Here is a 25,594-nt window from a genome sequence, read left to right as displayed (position 1 = left end):
CACTCAAAAATCGTTTCCTTCGCTAATACATGTCAGAAAGTTCTCGAAAAAGTGGTTAAATAACAATCAATTTAATTGTCTTTAAAGTCACCACTTTTTACGACATGTGTTCACATTTATTTACTAACTTAATATTATCTGCCTCAATAATTTAGAAAATTTAAGCTTAATAATATAAATCGGCTGATCAAATTAAAAGTCTTTTAGTTATTCCGTTTTTTTATTTTATGCATTGCAGATAATTTCTATGTAATTATACTGATTGGGTTAAGTCTAGTCAGCTTGCACCACAAATCCTCACCAATTTTCATTCGGATTAAGATTCGATGGTTTAGGGAAGCCTAGAATTGAATTTAATTATCTCTGGAGAATCGCTTGCTAATATAATTTGTTATCAAACCGTTGTGATATTCTGAAATTCAGCTAAAGTTTTAATCTTCACGTATCTAGGGGAATAGAATTATTAATGAATCAGAAATGCATTTATCTTTAAATACTATAGGATGAAGAATTTAGTAAGTTTCATTAAAAATATTTGTTATCTAATATTTATTAGAATGCTTTAAAACTTTTCTTTTCTTTGTCAAAATGGATAACTATTGATTCCATAATAAATCCAAATAATTGTTTCGGTATGGCAACATTGGAGAAACACCATAGCAAAAATGTCGAGAAAAGTTCAGAGCGTTTTAACACTTTGAAGCGTAGCCTTTAGTATGGCATGCTTTTAGTGTTTAAAGATTGAAATAGCTTAAAAATCTTTCTATACAACGGATTGATCACAAAATAGTAGAAAAAATTTTAATAAAATTTACCTACCCCACTTTTTACTGCATTATTTCACATTTAGGCTAATTATCTTTATTCATATTCTATTTTTTACTGTTTTTTGAAAAAATTGTTTTTACATATATTTGAATTTTTTTTTGTCAGGCTGATTCAACACAGCAGCATTGTTTGGATAATTTTTCTATTGTTGTTTTATTAAAATGTTTTTAAATAAAAGAATTTTAAGAAAAAAATATTTTATTTTCTTAATAACGTCAAAGTTCGTCGACCTTAAATTTTCTTATAAGAAAAGAATCGCAATTTTAATTTATTTTTTCTTAATACGGTGTTTATGTAGATTGACATAATTAAAACGAAGGGAAAATTGCTGGTTTTAATATTGTGTGCACTGCAGTGTTTTTTTAATAGAAAACTATTCAAATAAAATTATTTGGAACAGATCTGGTTGATATTTTTCAAAACGAAGTATTTTTTCAATATAAAAACACAGGAAACAATCAAGTGTCGCCAACTCTGGTTGCAGAATTTTTCAATAATTTGTTTTCAATGGTTTTAAATATTTCACACTTTAAGAAATTTTCGTGAAATTCTAAAAGTTGACCATTAATTTATACGGTCTACTCCCTACTGTGAGAAAAAAGCCTATTGTCAGTAGATATTACGAACTTCAACAAAATTAGAAGAATTTAATTAAATTAAATTAAAGCACACCGTTAAATTAAAGCACTAGCTGCAGCTTCCTTCTTCCGGAAAGAAGTCTTCCGAATGTAAAAATATAGTTCTTGATAAATTATTTTCATGATGAGTAGCTGCCATTGGTTGTAAGCTATTAAACCTCTATCCGGAAAAGTTCAACATATCAGCATAAAAAAGACACTGGGACTGGTAGAAATAATACCAGAACCTGAATAAACTTACTACCAGTTTATAATTATGTATGAGACAATACTGGAAATTTCGGAACATGGTATGGCACAATAGCGGACATTTTGATACAGGTTGACAAACATACTGAAAATTTTGAAACTTGTTGGGAAAAAAGCTATATATCTCTTTCGGCGAACAAATAAGCTAATTTTAAATTCCTCGCTATTTATGAAGTTTTGAAGGTAATTTTATTCATTAAGATCTTCGACGTTTTTATTTTTTTCTTGACTTTATTTAGTCAACCACAATTTTTCAACCACAATGTGTGTATTCGTTTTTCTTAATTTTTCACAAGGATTTTAAACATATATATTAAGAACGGTGTGTTATGTACATGCAAACACGCGTGTGTCGATATTAATAAAGATACATAAGATTAATAATCTTTGACATTATTGTAATTATTTTATAACTTTGAAGCATCAAAAAATTGAAAGTGAAATTTTTACAAATTTTGATTATTTGAAATTCTGCTTAAAATAATTTACTTAAATAAGTCTGTATTGTAGCAAATTTTAGCTTAAATACATTTTTATTAATTTTTTTTCACCTTTGCTTTAACAAAAATTGCTTTTATGCAAATTTATGATAAAAAAATGTTAATTGAAATTATAATTTTTTTTATTCGAATTCATTTTAAACTAAATCTCCTTCATATTCAAGACTGAACTTAACATTTTGTTCCATCGAAGCAAATTACTTTTATTATAAGTTTGGTTTTTAAAAAATTTTTTAGGTGGTCAAAAAAATTAGTGGTTGGAACCAGAAAAAATCAGCGGTTGGAACTAGAATTTGAATCGACTTGCTATCGCTGGGAATCGAACATGGGTTGACTTATTGAAAGGCGAGCGCTTTATCTTCTGAACCACAGTGAAAGTAATGTTATAAATTCTTTTTAAATAATTTCTGATATAATAAAATTATACTTTATTGGATTCATATGTAGTTTAAAATATTTAAATTATGTCTTAATATGTACTTTTGTAAATTATACTGTATAATATTCTAAATTTTAATGAAAATCGTTCAAATACTTTTTGATTCTGCAATAAAGTGTTTTATTTGCTTAAAATTATTGGTTTCTTTCAACAATTAGAAGAAACTAACTGAAGGAAAGTTGACTTCGGAACTAAGTGCAAAAAATATATTGAGAATATGTAGCGTGATTAGAAGCAATAGAGATAATTAGAATTCTGAAAGTGCAGACCAGTTCATATTACGTGTAGATTAGTGTGAAATCAGATTAGTTCGCTAGAGATTTTTTTATCTTCTTCATTAAGACTTTCACAAATTCAGTAGTTTATAAGGTAGGATTTTTTTTACATAAGTGAATTACTTAAGAAGAAACTGCACTGGTACTCTGCAATGTAAGTATAGTAATATTTTACACAACCATTTATTAATTCGAAATAAATGTATTAAAATTTAAAAAATTTTTTATAGAAAAAGTATTTCAATTTTTATTTAATAGTGAATATTAGTTGTAGTTCTACTAACATAGATAAGAAAATAAAACGCAGATAAAAAAATTTAAAAACATAATACTTCAGTTTTGTTAACTTAAGTTTTTTCCATAAAATAAACATTAAAAATTTATTGTTTATTACTTTAAAATTAAATATTTTTTAAAAGATGATTCAAAACTGTTTCATTTTAAACCAGGAAATTAAAGTTATGTTTTAATTCTTTGTTAACTAATGTTTTTAAAGTAAACATATTTTATTTGTTACAAAAATTTAACAGATCTCTTTTTATTGCTCGTCTTCCTAAAATTAAATCGATAACTGAATAGATTTTATTTTAATTTTATAATGGAAAATTGATTAATATATGTATAGTATAAATTTTAAATGTAATGGTGTTTTAATAAGCGCACCAAGTGAAATAATAATTTTATAACATATAAACTAAAGTTTTAAGAGTAAAAAAATAAATTCTCTAATGGATATCATTTGCTGTTAGTATTGATGAAATAAAGACATTTATAGGATATAATTGTTATTTAACGACTCTATAAATTCGCAAAAGACGTTATAGACTCCACACGTCAAATCTGATTATTATGGCAATAAGGCTTTTATTAAGGTGCCATTTTCGAGCATTATGTTTCTGATTTTTTTTTAATAATTTCTTTCATCAGGAACATGGTGGCTGTTTGATACACAACAATTACAGAAGCGACCTAATTTATAGAATAAAGGATGAAACTTTGGATTTCCCAATTTTAAATTCCTTCAAACGACAGTGTAGAATCAGCCGTCCACGTTGAGAAATTGAATAACAGTAATGACAACAAAATTAACAGAAAGATTAAAGCCAGAATTCAACAAGAGTTTTCCAATCAAAGAGGAAACCCTCAATAAGATAGAATTCCTTGCCATTATTCTAAAAAATGATGAAATACACTACCCTACAGTAATGAAAGAGAAACTTTCAGTTTTTGACATTTTCTTAAATTGCTCAAGATATACTTAAAAGATTATTTTGTAATTTTAGGGGTGTTTAGTTCATGCTATTTTTCATACTTAGCTATAAAGCCTAAAGCTTTCAGAGGTTTGAGGGACCGACAACGAAATATAGCAAGTATTTAACAATAACGAAAGAAAGCAAGTATTTTTGAACACCCTATACGAGAAAATCAGACAGTAAGCTTGTAACTTCTATCGATTACTTTGGTTGCTAATTGCAAAACATGCATAAAATTTCATAAACCTAACTGAAATATTTATTCAGGGGCTTGTACTTTTTACAGTAATTTAATCTGTAATTTTTTTTAACATTCTACTGCACCATTATCATTTTGTGTCTCGGTACCTATTATGGTACTTGTTATGGTTCCCAGACGATATTCTATAATTTTTCACTACAATAGTTTTGTATTATAAGCTGTATTGTACTTTATTGCTATTTGTTTGTTTTTAGAATTCTTACAAATCGGCACTTTACTATAATATCCTTTTTCAAATTAGATTAACCTATACAATAACAATCACCACTGTATAACGATACCAAAATGATGCACAAAAACTACTTTTCTTAACGTAATCTAGCATTTATGAAATTATTATGTTTCAAAATGGAAGTGGAACAAGCATGTCATTTGACAATATGCCTTAATAATTCTATATTCTATAGTACGAGTAATTTTCTAAAGCATTCTGTAATCATAGTTTATGCCATTTAACTATATACTTAATCCTGCATGAGATTTCCTCCTAAGTTTATTATTTTATGAATTTATTCTAAGAATTGTTTGGGTACTGTTCTCTGACAAATAAACTGCCTGTTATAACGCAGAAAAAGTGCTATTTCACACTACGTCAGATTAATAATTTTATGTTTTTTGGAATAGGAAGTCTTAGCTTTCTACATTTATAGTTTGTGTCATTTAACTCTTAACTTAATCCTGCAAGAAATTTTCTCTAAAGATTAATAACTTTTAAAATTTATATTTAGAATTGTTACAGAAATTATTGTTTTCTTACAAAGAAATTGCCATCTCCTAACGTTGAAAAAAATATTTTCCTTCAAGTAACAAAAAGAAGAAAAAGAAGTCAAAATTAAAAATGAAATTCACGTTTTCCTTATGGAGGTAAAATAGAAACTGATACATATGTTTGGAAAAAAAAGAGGAAATGGAAACTGATATATGCACCGTAAGGTTCAAAAAATTGAACTTCTTACACAACCTACATGACAACCTGCGTCTAACAATAAAATGTTTATTCAGCAAGTTTGTGACAACTTCATTTACAGAAAAACATTTTTTTTCCACGCTTCAAATAAAAATTATAAAAGAAATATCCAATATCTCTTCCAGATTTTACAAAAATGTTTTTGAGTATTTTCGAAAAAATCTTGAAATGATACTTTTATTCATTCTTTTTGCTATGTATGAAAAAAAGGAAAACATTTTTTCCCTTTCTGATAACATCTTTGCCAGAATACGCTGCATTAAAAAAATTAGTTTGCAACATCTGCATAGCCTCAGTTTATTTCCTAAAAATATTCAGGCAATATTTACCATAAATACATATTGTTCTGTAAATTTGAAGTGCCACATTATGCGAAAACCTCAAAATGTTTCAAAAATATTCTCTCTTCTTCGATTTTCTCACGATACTTGACATTCTGCAGGGATAAAAAAGGAAAAATGCTTTTATAAAAGAGTCGGTGAGAAATTTGTTTCTACCAGAGAAATAGTTTGAAGTAGAGCAAGCCGTAGAATAACATCACGCAAACGCCATTACTTTTAATGGGAATTTCTGTGAATTGTGCTTTTCTTAACTATCGATTGAGTTCCAAGTCTATTTCTTGAACCATCCATAAATATCATTAAACGGTCCAATTTTTATTTTATGATTCAGTGAGCGATTATTTGAGGCACTTGGCAACTTACATTTTTTATTTATTCTTAGCAATTTTTATGTCTTTTACACGCTAATTGTAAGGTTTAAATAGTTAATAGTAAATTTCTCAACTTAATCCAATAGTAACTTTTTTTAATTCTAAATCAGACTACTTAATTTTTGATTTTCAAAAAATGAAGAGCCATTCAATTTTATTAATGTTTATGTTTTGCTGCTGCTATTACAGGGCTTCATTTTTTTAAAAATACTTTCTGTACGTGCAACTATATAAAATTAAGATAAAAGTAATGGGTTATGCTTTAGTATCAAATATTGAAACTGCATTAAACTTAAATAGAATAGCATTATTCTAAAACAAATTTCTAAGAGAAAAATTTTTTAAAGTTTTAATTTTAACCTTCGAATCAGCAAAATTAAAACTAGTTTTATTTTCCATAAAATAGTTATATATTTTTTAAAATATTTTTTAAACAATTAACAAAATATTTATTTAGATTGAAAAATTCTTAGATTATTTTTACTCTAACCGGAGTAAGGTGCGTGTTAAATCTGTTGTACCTGAAAGCATTTTTGTTGGCTGTGGAGTGGAAGCTTGTAGCAAAGTGTACCAGATCAGGTACTGTCCACGTCGTCTGACTGAGGTCTAAATTACGTGGCTCTATTTTGATGGCCGCTAAGGAATAGTTTCCTAAAAAATGGAGCTAAGTACTAGACCATCGATGGGTGACGTGTATTTATTTTGATAATAGATTGACCATGGTCGGGTGAAGTGATATGTATTTATTTTGAAATACTATCAGAAACTTGAAAAGAATCAAAAATGCGAAATGAAAAGAATTTTTTTACCATATGGACATCTTAAAATTTGTTAATTAGAAATAGAATCCTTCTGTTTGTAGTTTGAATTTTGGAGAAAAAAATTAATAACTAATTAGTCAACTGTTATTTTCTCATAATTAAGGCAGTTGATAAGGTAATTTTGAAATATGTTTTTAATAATAAGAAGCCATACTTTTATGCTTTTTACACACTCTAAGAAAATTTAAGCTTCTTCCAATCGATCAATAAAAAAATACGAAAAGGAATTTTGCTAATCTATTATTTTTTAATATGTAATTATCTATAATTAAGGTTTCAAATTATTGCTTCTAATAGGTGAAGTATAAACAATAATAACAAACAATATTATTTTAACCTGTAAAAAATCACATTTTTTTTTCCTTACTTGGCCTAAAAACTTTTTACGAGATAAAAAGTTTAAGCGACGACAAACCTAGCATTTAGAATAATACTAAATTTTTATACCTATTCAATTTGTATTTTTTGTGATATTGGGCAATGTAAATGTTTGGTAATATGAATAAGCTTCTTTAGGACCTTTTTTTCTGAATAATTTACTTTAATAACAAAAAAGTAACATAAGAAGTAGTTACGTCAATGTGCATTAAATTTTTAAGATTTTTGGGTAACAAATGTTCTCTAAAACTGTTTAGTTTGTAAGTGAATCTGTAGATTTCATACCAAATAAAAATTCATAAATTTATAAATCTCATTATCTTTGTGAAAGTTAATAGAAAAGCTTTTGCGAACATAATCGTGAATATGTAAAGCTCTTCTCTGGAAATATTTGATAACATAGAGGTGGATAACATTGTCGGTAAATTTTTACTTAAAATATTTTTAAAACTTATTTTATGACATAAGGGTCTTTGAAATTAAGGTAAATAAATATAAATTCATAAACTATATTTGTAAGAAAAAATAGATCCTGAAATGGAAACTTCAGTATTAATATACAGGGTGTTAAATTTTTACACGTTAAGTGGATAGGAATTGAATCTATGGAGTCTGTGGGTATTAAAAAAGCATCTTTATGGTAAATTCTATTTAGAATCAACTTAGTAAAACTTTAAAAACTTTCTCTATGAAGCACGAATCTGGTCTATTCGAGAACTCAAAAACTTTTCTGTCAAAATTACCATTTCTTTTTCTTTTTCTTCTTAAGAAAATAATCGATCATCAAATTCCTTACAAAGTACTGTAGGATGTGTTTTTTTCTTCGTGTATTTGAATTTTTATGAGTTCTAAATGAGTTCTATTCTCCACGCTTCAATGAGTTTTATTCTCTACTCTTAAAAAACACTTTAAAAAATCTTAATAAACAAGGTACCATACTATTTTTTATCTGAGCTCAAAAATTTGCTCCTGTTTTCAAAAGTTTTGAATTGATTTTGACCAGAATTATGAAAGTCTATTTAAAAAGTAGCCCTGAATTCTGAAGGATAAGCTTTACTGTAAAATTCATGAGAGAAACTTACCCGAATTTGCATATTATGTGAAAAAAAATACATTCTGTTTCAGAAAGGGAATACCACGAATATGTTGCTAAAGAAGGAAGAGTGAGCTCGATTATTTCAATCATGCTCATTTACAACAGCATAGCTCTATTTCTCATACGAATATAACCTTTTTTAGTATAATGTTATAGGTTTGTTTATTATAAAATATTTAAGTAAAGACTTACTAAACAATATTATTTTAAGTATTTCATGTGAAATTTGTTTTGTTAAAGATGTGTAATATAAATACTCTCTAGACTATTACAATATGTTTTTCATATATTACGAATCTACTTTCTGTTAGTGATTTTGCTCTTTCTTCACTGCAAAAATTCCGAATAAAATTATGGTAAAAAGTTCTGGCACCGTAACTGCAGAATCAATAAAACCGAATTTACTGTAAAATTTCATATTATAACTTTTACAGTAACATTTATTTCATTGCAGTGATTCAGTGGTTTTACAGTAAATATAACTGTAAAAATTATGGTAAATCAAGTATTTTCGTACCATAAAATTTTACGGTAAAAAATAGTGGTACACGGAATGCTAACACATATTTTTTACCGTAATTTCCACCGTAATTGTTTACTGTGTAGTAAAACGTTTTGAATAAATAGATATTTGAAATGATTTCTTTTTAAAATTAAACTTCAATAAAATTTTCAACTTCACAGCTTCTTTCCTTTTAGATTAGAATAAATTAATATCTTTTAGCTAGTAAGCATATATTTTTTATAACTACATGAAATTATTATTAGAGACATATGTACTTTAAAGCTATACCATGCAAAATATTTTCATTGATCCCAGTAAATTATCGAAATGAAATTACTCAATTAAATTACTGATGTCGGTGAAATTGAAGTTTAAGTTCATTCTTCATTGAAAAGTTTCGTTTCTGACATCACCTCTTTATGAAATAAGTCCTTTTTTATAAGCTAAATGTTAGAAAAGGAGTTAAGACTCATTCCGAATCGCTTATTTTTGGAGGACTTTAGAATAGCAAAATGATAGTTCAATTTACTTCTATCATTTGAATTACATGTCCTAATGGAGCGAAAATGACATCTTAAATAAATGTGCGATTACTTCGAAATTGCCTTCAAATTGATAGCTCACTGGATATCTAATTTAATGAATTAGTTCACTATGAAGACGTATAAGTGAGGTATAGGCACTGTAGACCCATTTAAATTGCATATTAGCATTTAGTCTTACTATTTTGGTACCGACTGCTTCAGTTACTGAGTTATTCAGTATATTGAGTATTATCTATTCAAAGCTATCTGTAACTATTCTTTAAAGAGTTAAGAAATTTAAAATGCTTGTTAATAAAAGAAACTGAAAGTGTTAACGGGAAAAATATAATTATAAAAATCTCTACTATGGTAAGTATGGCTATATATTTCTACAATTTAATAAAATGAAGTTCATATAACAACTGTAGGTAAACTTGTCATACTGAGCATTATCGTTTAAAATTGTAATAAAATTTCTAATGTTGTGTTGATTTAACTTTGAATTTAGGGAACATTGTTATGAGAAAAAAAGTATGATCGAAACTATCAGAATATGGGAAAAGCTTCCGTGTTTCCGGCTCTATTGGAACACCAGAAAGCAGGGTAATTTTTACCGAAGCGTTTTGTGAATGAATTTGGTAAAATTGACAATAAAATATGGTTTTATAACACACGATAAAATTTGGTAAATGTTGCAAAATTTGTTACTTTTATTATGATGCCTTAGAGCATAGAAACAATTTATTCGGTAAAATTTACTTTTCAGTTTTGTATTTTTTACTAAATGTGTGGTAAGTAGCACTATTTTGAAAATCAGAATTTCCAGTAAACAGTTACTACATTACCATAATTGCCATTACCATACGAATTTTTTTTCTCAGCGTGCTTAAAAGGAAAGTACTCCAAGTGTCACTTATGACTCATGCTGAATGTAGTATATAGATAGGTTTTAAGGCTAGGTAATAATATACGGACATTCTTTAGTCTGTTTCGAACTAGTTACTAAGTTTTAGGTGCTTTATATTTTCTCAAAATATTTTTTCGTCATATATTACGTTAACTATTAAAGTCAGAATTTGAAGAGTAGTAATGGTTGTGAGAGGCTGCGTTTATCAATGTAAGTAATGCTTCTAAATTGTAAGCTTTTTACAATTCTTTTTATGAAAAAATTATCACAGAAATTACTTTAGTGCGTTACTTTTTATTTCAAAAAATAAAAAATTGCTCGTATTTTAAAGTTGGAGAAACAGTTTTCTTTTTCAGCAAATGATTTCAGAAGCATTTTATGATCGTTTTCTGACCTCATACACTTGTAATAATTGTGATTTGAAAAAACTATGAATAAATAAGGTGTTACCATCATGGGTTATTCAATGTATTATTTACTTGACAAATTACATTTTAATTAATAAAAACAAAATACATCTATTGTTCCGACGGAATACATAATATTTTTGCGTTGATTACTTGTTTTCTTAATTTTTTAAGAAACAGTTATATTTAATGAACATTTATAACTTGTTAGACAAAAACTTGATAATTCATTTCACATTTTTTCGTCAAAACTTAAGCTTTTAATGATTTTTATTTTCCAAACCAAACTAGAATTTGCTTTAATTTTTGTCACGTCCTGACTCTTAACCTATGAGTCTCTTTGTAAATAAAAAGTCAGCTCCATTTGCAAAAGACACTTCCTTGTTAGTAGGAAAAAGTAAGAATTGATCTACCAAATATATGTAAAAAGAATAAGTAAGAAATTGAAATTCGTTTTTACACTTCATTGGGTGCACCTGGGAGTTTTTGATGGATTTATCGAGCACGTTGAATTTAGGAGATAACACAGATAATGTATAACAATAATACCAAAAAAAAAAAAAAAAAAAAAAATCACACTCTAAAAAATGAATATTTTTTAGTTCTACCAACCATTTCTTATATTTTCTAGAATTTGTTTTTACCACACAATTCATAAAATTTAAGAAAACTATCGATTTTTTTAAGATAAAAATTTTTTTTAATTTTTTTTTTCATTGTTTAAAGATCATACGTGCGCAATGATGTGCAAGGGTGATATTTTATAGCTTTAATAGTAACGAAGCGGTATATGTATATATCAGATCATCGTATATATATTTTGCAGGTAATAATGATGTCAACTTTACTTGCTTATTATTTGATATTGGCTTAATATTTTAAAATTCTGTTTTTTAATCGGAAAGTTAAACAACCCGACTGTTTAAGAAAATCATTACAAGTTCTAAACACATGAAAGATGTTGCTTTCAAAATTAATTTTGTAGTAAATGTAACGGTTAAAAATTGTCATTATTATGAAGTATGAATTCTTATGTGGGAAATTATGGCATCGTAGTAATATTATTGTTTTCGGCTTTAGTTCTACTTCACAGCAGAAGCAACAAATTAGTTCCCTAAATTATATCCAGGTAACTTTAATCTTATAAATGAGCCACATAGTCACCCAGGTGAGGCTCTTAAGGTCAACGTTCAGTCTGATCCATCTCAGATTATAACAGCAGAAATAGATTGCTACAAAATAGATGAAATGATGTAAAGCCTAGAGAAAGACAGCCGAAATTGGTCAATAGGTTTACTCTTGCATTTCGCCGGACAACGCTAGACAACACACTGCACTAATGACAGTGGCGAAACTACGGGAATTGGAGCTTTATCATCCTCCTCCATACATACCAGACCTAGCCCCACTTAGTACCTCTTGTTTCTTAATTTGGAAAATTTTTCTTACGAAAACAATTTAATTTAGACAAGATTGAAAAACTTGTTTTCTGGAAGTCTAATAAATTCGGTTCGTCAAGTCTTTATGCCGGAACAACCTACCTGCTACTTAAATAACAAGAACTTAACGACAATATGATTGTGCATACTTTAATGAATTAAATATTTCCTTATATTTGTAAGTTATCTATCAACGATTTCTTTTTTTAAACAACACTATTATACTTTAAAATAAATACCTATATTTGTGTGTTAGAAATCATGAAAACTTTAAATTTACTTATAGTTTACTTTGATATTTTCTATATTTTGATATTTTTACTTTCATATTTTTACTTTGATATTTTCTATATTTTGATATTTTTACTTTCATATTTTTACTTTAATACTTACTTTTTACTTTGATACTTGAACTTTAATGCATAATTTTAGCCTCAATATTTTAACTTTAATACTTATTGTTTTACTTTAATATTTCATTTACTTATTTGTATTTTACATTTATCATAAAATGTCTAACCTTATCGACAGTAAAACCTATTTTTTTGTTTATGCAATAAGAATAGAAGCATATATTGAATGAGATATCAAATACTTTTGCTAAGATTAAAAAAAGAAAATAGAAAGTTTCATATTATCCTCAATTAATGGCCTATCATATTTCAGCTTAACATAAACATAAATGCCGTTTTCACTAAAAGAACACAGAAGTGCTTTTCCACAAACAATGATAAAATAATGTAGTTTGCTCTGCACATTTTTTTCTTAACCATACAAGATGAGAATATATTCGATATTGAGATTTCACGTCTAGGCGAGGAAAATTATATTCATATATACTTTACCTTAATATTTTCTTTACTTTGATATTTTTACTGTAATATTTTTAACTTAATACTCGCTTTTTGCCTTAATATTTTCTGCATGATATTTTATCAGGAAATATCTAACAAAATCGGAAGTAAAACTTATTTTCTTGTTTATGTAGGAAGAATATCGATATATGTTGAATAAGTTATCAAAAAACTTTTGCTAAGAGAAAATAGAAAGTTTCATATTATCCTCAATTAATGGCCCATCATATTTCAGCTTATCATAAACGTAAATGCCACTTTACTAAAAGAACACAAAAGTGCTTTACCACATACAATGATAAAATGATGTGGTTTGCTCAGCATATTTTTCTCTTAGCCCTGTAAGTCAAGAATATGTTCGGTATTGAGATTCCCCGTCTAGACTGGGAGATTAAAAAAGAAAAATCTGAAGCATGCACAAATTTATAAGTAATGACATCATAATAAGTTTTTGTTTCTTTAAATTCATGGCGAAAATGATGCAATTCACATTCATAATAAAATATGATAGAATATTCTAAAAAAATAAAAAATAAAAAGTCAACTGTTACACGAATAGTATTACGTTGTTAGAAATTTTAGAGAATGTTGAACCCTAATTTGCTGAATCCTTAAGATGGTATTTGGTTTAATCATATTACCGTACTTCTTAAACTTAATCACGTAGTACTATGAGTCAACTTGTACAAAAACATGTTCCAATTTAATACTTTATTAAGCATAGCATGAAGAAAATTCGCACATTATTAGGGTTTGCAGGGTATCGATATTATGGTTTAAGGTTGATCCAATATTTGAGAGCACATCAAAAAAATAAAGTATATTTTTATGATTAGATTAGTTAAGAACTAAATATCAAAATTTTTCTCGTAAAACTTTTTATATTATTTAATTGACCACGTATTAAAAAAGAAAATGTCATGCATATTTAAAAATAAATATTTTATTTCAAGTATTTAAAATTTTCTTACCTTCTGTGCAAACAAAAAAGATGTTTTTTTAAAGTTGGATTCAAGGCATTTGAATTTCATATACAATTCCAGTCATCAGGGAATTTTTCTGCAAGCAAAAATACTTTATTTATATATTGTGTCTGTTAAATGGTTTGTATTTTTTTCACAAGGAAAATTTAACACAGGCTCATTTTCACATTCATATACTTTTTTCTGAATATTTCAAATATTTTTGTAACATTCTTTTTATTTGTTAACTGTGATGGATTTATTTTAAATAGTGTAATATTTTAAACTCCTTTTTTGATTTTAAGCTGTGCTGTTTTAAGTTAATAGAACAACTTTATACCCCAATCGCCTAATATTACAATATTTAAATATTAACTGCATTTTAAGTATTAAAATTTTTAAAATTTTTTTTTTAAATGAAGTTTTGATTATGGCAGTACTTAGATCACATGTTATAGTCTAAAATTTACTTCGAAAGGTTTCTTTTTCATTTCAAATTTTATTTAAATTTCCTAGTGTCATGACATTGTAGGCGTTACATATTTAAAAGCTTTTTAATTTTATTTATTTTAATGATTTATTTTTAATCCTTTGATTGCTTCCTCAATAAAAATTTCCATTGAATATTCTTATTAAAGAAATAACTGAACTAATGAAAATCAAAATAATGAAAATCAAATTGAAGCGGTCGATGTTAATAGGAGATACATTTTTAGGAGAATAATATTTTGTTGGTATTGGAATATCAATCACCGATTATCAAATACCGAGTAATTTTCCGGACTGTCTAAACAGGGGAATCTAACAATTGGAGAGCAATTAAAATAATCTTTCCACAATTGACACAGTTTTTTTGGTTTTGATTTAAAGTGCAGATTTTTTGCATACCCTCTTTTGACATTAACCGCTTCAATTCTATACGTAGATATTCCATCATTAACTTACCAACACATTAACATAAATATTTAATACATAAATATTTGAGACAAGCTTTTAAAAATTCGTAATATCCTTAAAGATTTATCTTCAGCCAAATAAATTGAAATTTTAAATTTTTTTTAATAGTAATTATACTGTTTTTAGTAAGTCTAATTAATTTAATAAAAATTAATTGGATCCATGTATTTTCGACTACTGTTTTTCTGTGATCCATAAACTTCAAAACCCAAGAAATAGTGAAAATTTTCAATAGACATTTCACGATTAAAGATTTCTCCATTAACAAGAATCATCATTATACGCGGAGAAAAAAAAATTCGGGTAAGATTGTCGTACTCTATGGTAATGACATTTCTGGCAAAAAACATACAAGCATACAAATCATAATTCTGGATAATAAAATCAAATATACGGTATTTAAACCATCCATTTGTTAATTTTCCGATCATATGGTAATGGTTTACACAAAATTCTGGTTTTCAAAATTACAGTACTTATAACTACATTTTTAGTAAGAAATACAAAACTGAAAAGTAAATTTAACAGAATAAATGATTTTTATACCATTCTCAAAAATATCATCAAAAATTACAGAATTTCACCACATTTACTTAATTTGATCCAACATTATAAAATCCTATTTTATTATTTTTTTAAACAAAAATCATTACCAAAGAGCTTTGGTAAAAACTACCGAGTTTGCGGTTTTTCCATAGAGACAGAAAGACGGTAGATTTCATTTTCCGGTAGCCTTAACTACATATTTTTTTTCAGTGTAGAAGCATACATAGTGAAAATTTCAGATTCATATTATTTACGTAATATTATTTATTACGTTATATTATTTATTATATAACTATCCAACTAGCAAAATCTGAAGTTATTTAAGTAACGTGTTGATTAAGACCGATTTCACTGTTGCAAATAAGTACTTTTACATTCTAGTAAAATAATGTTATCAGCTGAAATTAAAATATTAGATTGATAAAAAAGTGTATAGTGACTCGGAACCAGTGACTCTATACCAAGTTTAAGAAAAACCTTTTAGAAAGGGCCTCTGCTACACTGTTAGAAATTTCTCAAAAAGATGGCTAAACAACAATTTGTTTTACCATATTCAAACAAGACAATCGAATAACCATAAATAGATTTTTAATTTAGACTGCTAGTTGTGAGAAAAACTATTTATTAATTACCTTTACCTAATATGGTTAAACAACGCCAAATATATCCACCTAATAAAGGAACTTAGTTCTTCGCAGATGGGTACATAGCTGAGAGGGCTAATCTGTCAATTTCTCAACCGACAGAACGTGGGTTTGAGTCCCAGCATTGACGCTACAATATTTCTTCAATTCCCTTTTCCATAGAGAGGACCCTGCACTCCTCAATTTGTGACCCTAGGCTATTGGAAAACGGTACTCTCATTGACGCGTAGATGCACCATAAAACTGCAGAACTAACTCCAATATCCAGTTAAATTTCATTTTTACGGTTTTGAAACCATGCTAGGTGTAAATGGTTTAAAAAAATCCGTTTAGTTTTGTGTTTATTAGTTTTTAACTATACTAGCTGCAAATGGTTTCAAAATCGTAAGGTAAAAAAATTTTCTTTACCGTAAACTTTATGGTTAATTGGATGGACAGACTAGTTAGTTAATTGGATGGACAACCAGTTACTTTACCATAATTTTAGAATGAAAATTCTAAGATTGTTACCTTAATCTACTGTTTAAATATTCTCATCGCTAGTAGTTTAATCAAACGACTAAAAATTAAGAATTAAATATAAGAAAATGAATACAGTTTTTTAAAAAAAAGCAGACTTTTATTTTAAAATATTTTTATATGTTGGTTGACATAAGCTATTTACATTTCTTTGGTTAATAAACAGGTTATTAATGGAAATTGTAATTTTACAGTTACTTTTCTGTTATTTACTGTTAATTTATCGGAAAGAGAAGCAACTAAACAAATTTTTCTCCGATTGGTTTCGTACCTGATAAAACTTGCATTATAACATCCAAATCAAATCAGATATTTTTTTTCCCGATAGTAGAAAATAGATTATGGATTCAACGTCATTTAAATATTCTGGTGCACTTCTTTCATCGCATTTTCAATTCAAAAGAAACTTTTCCAATGGCCTAAATTTTTTGTTACAAAACAAAACAAAGAGGAAAGAAAAAAAAAACTATACAAAATACTTTATATTAAAATACAAAAATCTAGGAGCAGCAACATTTTAGTCCTGAAAACCCTTTTCTAACAATCGAAATGCTAAACAAAAATTAAAACAAAACATAGCATATTAGATTACATTAAATGATTGCAAGAAGAAATGTTATAAACATTTAGGTAGCAAACAAACAAACATTTAGGTAACAAAGGTAGCAATTTCATGTGATGCATCGGGAAATGTAGAAAATGAGCCACAGTATAAATATGTCATATTGTATAAATATGACATGCATCATAACAAATGTTTTTTTAATCATACGTATAAAAAATATGCGCTCTATTAATAATGAATAACAACAATAATAAATAACAACATAAAAGCACAGTCAACACTTTGAAAATACTCCCATCTGCACGCAAGCTTTATTCATCTTCTCAAGACAGGTGAGTAATAAATTAACTATTAAATTTACCTATTTACTTAATTGATTTCTGAAAAAAGATCTATTTGTATTTTAATTACTAATTTGCTTAAATGCTATTAAAATGCAACATATAAGAGTAACTGTTTCACCCTACAGATGAAATACAGTAGTTTTTAAAATAAAAGTTAAGCTATGAAGAAAGTTATTTTTTGATGTCAGTATTATCAATTTAACAATACTTTAAAATAGAACCAGCTAATACAGAAGAGAGGTAATGTGAGATCGAGATTTTAATACATCAGCTTCTTAGTTTAGAAAGTAATTATGTAAAAAAAGAGCTTTATGCAAACGATGGATACGACAGGTAACTTTCTTGTCTGTAATAGCTGAGGATTAAAAATTCTCGTCGGAGTTGTAATAGCGTTTAGTTAATTAAGTTTTACAAAATGTTCAATAAATCCAGGTATTTTGTTTTTTACCTTTAGTTGAAACAACGTAAAAAGCTGTTCTTGATATTGTTTACGGTGTTTTTTAGGTTCCCACCCAAAAATTTAATAAATGTTTAAAGAAATTTCGTAGTAAATAAACTAAAAGAAGCTGAATAGAGTAGAACACACTTAAAAATAAATTAATTTTAAGAATTAAAAAAAAAAATTTTTTTTCTGAAAAAAGCTTTTTTTTTTAAATTGATTGATAAGCTAAAGACTCTTTGACCCATCCTTTCAATGTTTTAAAAATAATATTTAAAGAAATAGTTACTCCGAAAGATATATTGATATTATTGTTAACAGTAGACTTTGTCTAATTAAAATATAAAATATAGGGACTGAATAAAAGTTTCAAAAGCTTATCCTTCTTTTATGAAGTCATGATTTCATTTCAATTGTTTTATTTAAGTTTGTTGCGGAATTGCAAATCTGTGAAGCAAAAATTCTTTTATCTTTTTTTAAACGATTTACTTGCTAAAAATTATCGAGAAGATACATTTTTCAAATAGATTACAGCAGCCGTCCGTTAAAATAACTAAAAAACAAGATAACAATTACTAAAACACAAAATAATTTAGAAAAGGGCTTAAAAATATTTGCAAAGTTGACAAAAATTGTTGAATTCCTTTGTAAAAGCGAGAGAAAGTGAAATATTTTCTACGATATAAAAATTATGTAATGTGATTATACTTAAAATCATAGTGGAGTACAGAATAAATTCCATATGGGACAGAAAGAATTATGCTAAAGAAACAGCTAAGGATAGTTTGCATTTCATTTAATTTTTTTAATTTCCCATAAAGTCAGAAATACGGTAAATGTTACCATTTTATGATAGTTTTGATCATACTTTTTTTTTTCAGCAAAATAAATATCCTTAAATTAAGACTATAGCTACTATTTATTTAAGAATATTCAGTTATGAATTATGATTATGAACTATGATTTTTCAGATGATTAACCACTTTGTTGGGTATGAAATATTATTAAAATAAATATTAATACTCATGCTTAAAATTACTTATTATTTATAATTTGAAATGTCATTTTAGATTTCAAAAAATAAACTTTAATGGATTAATTTCAGATTTTGAGAATTATTAAAAAATTAATTCTTCAAAGTTATTAAATTCAAATTATTCAAACAATTTAGAAATCTTTAAAAATCATAAAAGGTCACCTCTGTTCTAATAGTCTTATAGAAATGTGTAAATATAGAGATGTTATAGAAATATGTAAAAATGCATTAATTTAAAGAATACTAAGTATTTAAACAAATGGCTTGCTCTTTATCAAAGGTACTGTAAAACTGAAATGTTTTTGATAAGAAACGTTCACATTGTTAAAAAATAATTTAATAATTTGTTTATTGTTTAAGACGAAAAAAGAATTTATTCTTAAAATGGCCTCAGGTCGAAAAATGCATTATTTTCTAAAAAAAAGACTATTATATAACTATTTGTTCTAGAACATTTGATTATACTAGAAAAATCCGAATACTGCTCGACCTTCAATCAAATTCTGAAATATATTCATTTCATAATTTTATAATTTTGATTAATGTACGGAATACTAAAACGCGCAATATTAACACATTCAAATTAAAAGAAAGATCCAAATTATGAAGTGGTCTTTAATTTTAGCCACAAATTTGAAATTTGATAATTTTGTCATAACTGTCTTAAACAATATTAAGCTGCTTTAACTACCGGGGTTAAAAAATTCGAAAGATCCTGACTATTTGGGAAATATTTTCCAGATTCTGGATTCCCTCACACTTTGAGGGTCAAGAATCCTTCGAAAAAAAGGCATTTTTATTCATAGGAAGAACATTTTTGAGTTTGATTTCATAATTTAAAACATTGCTAGCATAAATTAAGTAGTATATTTCAGATTGGCCCTCAAGTTATTGAGGTTGAGTATTTTTTTGTAAAAATCTAATCAATAGATTTTCAGGATGCTCACTTTTATTATTGAGCACTATTCATATATTTTATACTATTGCACATAAGAAATTTTATGCGGAAGTATGCATTTTGATGGAAAATTAATCATTATCTCTTCATTAGCACTGTCAAGAAACCTGAAAACCAATAACTATGTCTTAGTAGCTTTTTTACTATTTTCCAAACTAATTGCATTTTGGGTCATTGCATTTGTTAAAAAATAGCTTGCAAATTAATAACTTAATTGCTTTGATCATTCGATCAAATGTGTTAATAATTGCATATTTAGTTTCACTTGACATTCATAAGTGTGTATCTACCGTGCATACGAGTGCATACATATGTAACATATGTACTCATGGTGGGGTCCTGCCGATTTAACTCATATAAATTGTGTACGTTGGCATGCTTCTCGAAAATACGCACCATTTCTTTCCAAGTAATATTTTAGGAATGCTACATAAATAATCCTTTTATTTTATTTATTTCAAATAAATTCACTAAGTATGGTCAAAACTAACGAAATATTGAGAAATTTACTGCGTTTCTGGCTCTATGGGAACACCAAAAGGCACAGTTATTTTTACCAAAACACTTTGGTAACGATGTTTCGGTAAAATGAGCAATAAAATATGGTTTTTATTACCATGCTGTTTGGTAGTAAATGTGGTAAAATATAGTAATTTCAAACATAAGTCGGTAACTTTAACATTTCTAGTATAGTTCGGAATGACGCAAAAATGTTCAAATTGATAACTTATATTTGATTTAGTAAACACTTGCTAACTCTTCGTTTATCGGCAGTTAATTTATTTTACGAAAGATATAAGTTAACATCTACCAACCTTTAGAATTGTAAAAAATATTCATTCGTAAATGTACAAATACCTAGACAAGGCTAAACTATATCTGTAGCTAAACTATTATGAATCAGAGTTGCCTCGCCAACCTAAAATGGAAGAGCAGAGGTAGCGGTTTTGAATCAAACTGCGACCTTGGATGCGTCTATTTATTGATATTTAATTATTTGTATTTAATTATTTATTTATATTTATTTATATTTATTTATATTCATTTATATTTATTTATATTTATTTATATTTATTTATATTTATTTATATTTATTTATATTTATTTATTTATATTTATTTATTTACATTTATTTATTTATATTTATTTATTTATTTATTTATATTTATTTATTTATATTTATTTATTTATATTTATTTATTTATATTTATTTAGTGCTACGGACACATACGCAGGCTTGTGTGCTCATTACAAAATTCGGTTTGTATGCCCTTGTTAATTTGAAATACTGATAGCATAAGACAGAAAAAGACATCACAGATATACATCCGGATCAAGGTAGGATTCGAATCCGTTACTTCCACGTTATAATTGATGCATCTTTGTATTGCATTTCTCTAATTTGAGCAATCTACTAAGTAATTTGCCTTGGGTTTACAAACAATGTTTTGTAATGAGCACACAAGCTGTCAAATAAATGTATTTAAATAAAAAATAAATTTGTTTTACAGATATAATGGAGACTCGTGTATTCATTTTAAAAAATGCATTGTAAACTCTTACCAATTTGAAGAACAGATAGCACAAAAATTATTAAAAACAGCACAAAGATACTGAACCAGCAACATTTCAGAACGTTCAGAGGAAGGATATAACACCCTGCTTCAATAAAGGCACTAATAATATATGGTTGTATTATATATATGGTCAGTATTGCAGTTCCGCTAACCGCTCTGACGTATAGATGTAATGTTTTCGAATCCCGCTATAACGCTTGCTGTATATTCTATGTGTCTTTCCCAAAATTGTCTTATGTGTTTTTCAAATTGATACGAGTCTTTAAACCGTCCTTTATATTTGGTTCTAGAAGTGTCTCTTGCAGTTTTTATGACATCCTTCTTTAAAATAAATAAGAAATAAATCTTGAAAAAATTTACAAAGAAACTCAGATCTATGTGAGATTTAAAATCCCACTAAATTCACTAAAGAAATATAAAACGGTCACCATAAATTGATATATCTAAGCTGAAAATAGTTTAATAAATCTTTAAAATAGTTTAAATAAGCATTTGAAGCCATCATTCATGTCCTTTTTTCCCCTGTTATAATTGAGAAATTATTTTCGAATAAGAAATAATTAACAGTTACTTTACTCCTATTAACCATTTAAATAAATCACCCTTTTAAATTAGTTATAGAAGTTTAAACAGATAATTTCTCTTCTGTTTTGTGTACAATGCGTTATGTTTTCATCAGTTATAGTGTTAATAATGTTAATTACCTATGAACTAAAAGTTTCATAGTTGCTTAAGTTTACAAAAGAGTTTTATAAAAGTTAATCATTGAAGTCTTAGATTTAAGAATATATATTTATGGTAAGGCATGTGAAAATTTGGAAATCTTTAAATGCGTTTGTTATGGTTTATCCGTTAGCTTTGAAACTTATTAAATGTCACATTATATTATATAATGTCACATATTCATTCCTACTTTGTTCGCCACAAAAAAAACATATTTTTAATACTTTCGTGGTATGTGTAACAAAATTCGATTTCATTTTTTGTGGAAAGATATTTTTTTGATGTTGATGGATCGTTTACAGAATGTTTTCGACCATTTTATTTATGAGCATTCGTTTTTTTTATTAAATTTGGCTTTTCAACAGGTCTGCGTGACTTTATGATATATTATTGGTAGAACTCCATATGTCGTTATAAAAAAGTTTATGTTTTTGGAGCTTTAGCGATGGTAGGTAATCTTTAGTCAAATTATTTTAGAAATGTTTTAATACTTTTCATATTACCTTTAGTGCGAAAGCGATTGTTAACGAAATCTATATTTTTTAGATCATGTTTTGATAATGGAGATGAAGTTCGTAATAAAAAAATGTTTGAGTTTAATCTATGATCATAATAATGCTAGTAAAGAGTTTAAACTTTTATTAAACTAAACAGGTTTTTTATTCGTTTAATAATTCCTCTATGACACTGCAGTATACTATCTGAACAAAGTTTAAAATAAGGAAAAGAAAATATTTGAAATAAAGTTTGGAACTGCGAAAAAGAATTTTTCTCGGATGTTCGTGTTAGTTTTGGGATAGTTAGAGACACTTTTTTGAAAGGTGACACCTTTTAAAATCAAACTCTTCCTTAGTATTGTTTCCAGATGCGTACTTCAAAAGTGTATAGAATTTTCACTGGATAACACTACTCTACACAGGAACATTTAGTAGCCTAAAAGTAAATTTTGGTGTTTTTTTCATAAAAAAGCGATTTAAAAATGTAGGTCTACATATTGCCTAACAATCATTCATATACTTTAAACATATTAAGCGAAATAGTCTTTTTCAGGAGCATCACAATTTAAATTCTGAAAAATAAATAACTGTAACAATATTTATTTTTTAAAAGGCTTTTTACAAAAAAATGCCTTTTAGAATTTTTCCTGAAAAGCTGAAGAAAGCTATACAATAGAAGATTTCGCTATGACAAGAATGCTTTGTTAAATAATAAAAACAACTGAGCTCCATCAAAATTCCAAACAACTATCAAAATGAGAATTTTAGAATTTTTTATAAGACTTAAAAATATATATGACATTTGTAATGGTTCTATTGTTGCGCTAAGGAATGTTCTTTGCATTATTTAAAATTATTTTTAAATATCATAAAGGAATTCGTTAAAGCCATTATTCATAATATAAATTTCAATTCCCTCTTTTTTAGATCGAACTCTCTGTAAATTCAAATATTGATAGAAACTTAATTGTAATGTTTTTTAAGTTTTAATATTTTATATTACATTCCTCTAAATAAACTTTAAGCTTGTGTTATCTAGATAATTTTAATTTCGTTGGAATGTATATCATACTTTAAACTTTTTCCATCATAAACAAAGCAAAAGTAAAAAAAAAGTTGGCAAAACGACTCATTTTACAAAAACAATTTTTTAAACTTCGGAATTCAGCAAATATTTAAAGTAGTTTCATAAAGATTAAAGAAATAAAACTCAAATATTAGTTTTGCTTAAAAATAGTTTTTTCTTACTATTATATAAAGCTTACTTTGTTTGAAAAAGTTTCACCAAAAACCAACTCCCGAACACAATTATCATGGACTGCTGCACTTAATTTTTGAAGTAGACAAAAGACAAGATTTTGTGTTAATGTTGAATTCAAATTCTTGCCTTAGAAGCGTAATTTTGATTAAAATAAACATCGTTTTTTACGTGCTTAGTTTGTTGCGTATATAAGTTTCTCAACAATTTTGAATAATATTTTAAAACATTGGAAAAAATCTTTTCTTCTTCATTCCTCAAATAAATCTTTTGTGTTTCATTATTTATTACACTTGTTAAAATAACTAGTTTATTCCACTAGTTAAAATTACTAGTTTATTCTCCTAGTTTACGAATAAACAATAAAACCTCATTTTTACTTTTTGTGTTAAACCTATACTAATGAGTTCAGAATTATTTTTAACTCATAATTCTTGATATTGCATTGAAATATTGCGTTGAAAAACGAATTCAAACATTATCATTACAGTTTCTTACTAAAATTTTGCTGCGTAAAAATAGTAAGTTAGAGGGGTCAGCAATATGAAGATCAGGAAAAAAAAAATGATTCAAAATATGTATGAAAATTATAAGAGAAAATTGTTGTGTAATGGAAATTTTTGTACCTTTCAAACAATTACAAAGATTGCAGATTTTAAAGAAATGTAGTTTTTAACGTCCGAAAAAAAGTTTTAAGGTTATAGAAAAATAAAATGAAGATATTGAAAACATCATTTTCTGTATGATAGGATCTTCTTAGTAAAAGAAAACTAAGCATTAAATATAGAAATTTCACTCAAAATATTATTATCAAAACCTTACGTAAATGAAAGAAAGGACTCAATATTTCTGAGACTAATAGATAACTATTAATTAAATCTTAACGTCACTATTTACATTGATTAGTTACTTGTTTGGCTCGCATTTTACTCTGAGAAAAAAAAATTTTGGTCAAAACTGCCAAAATATAGTAAAATTTACCGTGTTTCTGGATCGATGGAAACACAAAAAAAAAAAAAAAAAAAAAATCTCGGTAATTTTTACCGAAGCAGTTTGGTAATGATTATGGTAAAATTAACTAGAAAATATTGTTTTACATTGCTAGAAATGTCTCGGAAAAAATTGTTAAATAGCAATTTATTTGTTATTTTACCATTTTCAATCAAAACAGTGAAATAACCATAAATAAGATGGTATTCAAACTGTTAACTAAGCGAAAAACCGTTTATTGACTGCTTTCACCTAATACGGATAAACGACCAGAATTTTATCGTACCAACTAAGTCTATCTAATGAAGCTAATTAATTCCCTGCAGCTGGGTACATATTATAGGTAAGTGGGCTATCCTGTCACTCTCAAAACCGACAGAACTGGTGTTCGAGCCCCAACGTTCACACCACAATATTTCCTCCATTCTCTTCAACACATGAATAGTTTCAGATGTCCTACACTTTGTAATGCCCATTACCAAACGAAAAGCCACTACCATTCAGTTAACTTTTTTTAATGGTTTT

The 25,594-nt window shown here is 26.7% G+C and overlaps 1 protein-coding gene across 1 annotated transcript in view; it reads right to left on the bottom strand.

Annotated features, from left to right (window-relative positions):
• The window catches only part of LOC107439185 (tolloid-like protein 2), a 104,901-nt gene that overhangs the window by 44,964 nt on the left and 34,343 nt on the right, over positions 1-25,594 (bottom strand). The window contains exon 2 of the mRNA XM_071187656.1: positions 14,026-14,113. Coding sequence (XP_071043757.1) covers positions 14,026-14,085 — 60 coding nt within the window. The 5' untranslated portion in view covers positions 14,086-14,113. The remainder of the gene's footprint in view (positions 1-14,025; positions 14,114-25,594) is intronic.

This window comes from Parasteatoda tepidariorum, chromosome 11, assembly GCF_982258835.1.
Source record: "Parasteatoda tepidariorum strain Cologne lab strain chromosome 11, Ptep-v5.0, whole genome shotgun sequence".
Lineage (NCBI taxonomy): Eukaryota > Metazoa > Arthropoda > Arachnida > Araneae > Theridiidae > Parasteatoda > Parasteatoda tepidariorum.
Note: the sequence above shows the minus strand (reverse complement) of the source record. Positions and strands in the feature narration are given on the sequence as shown.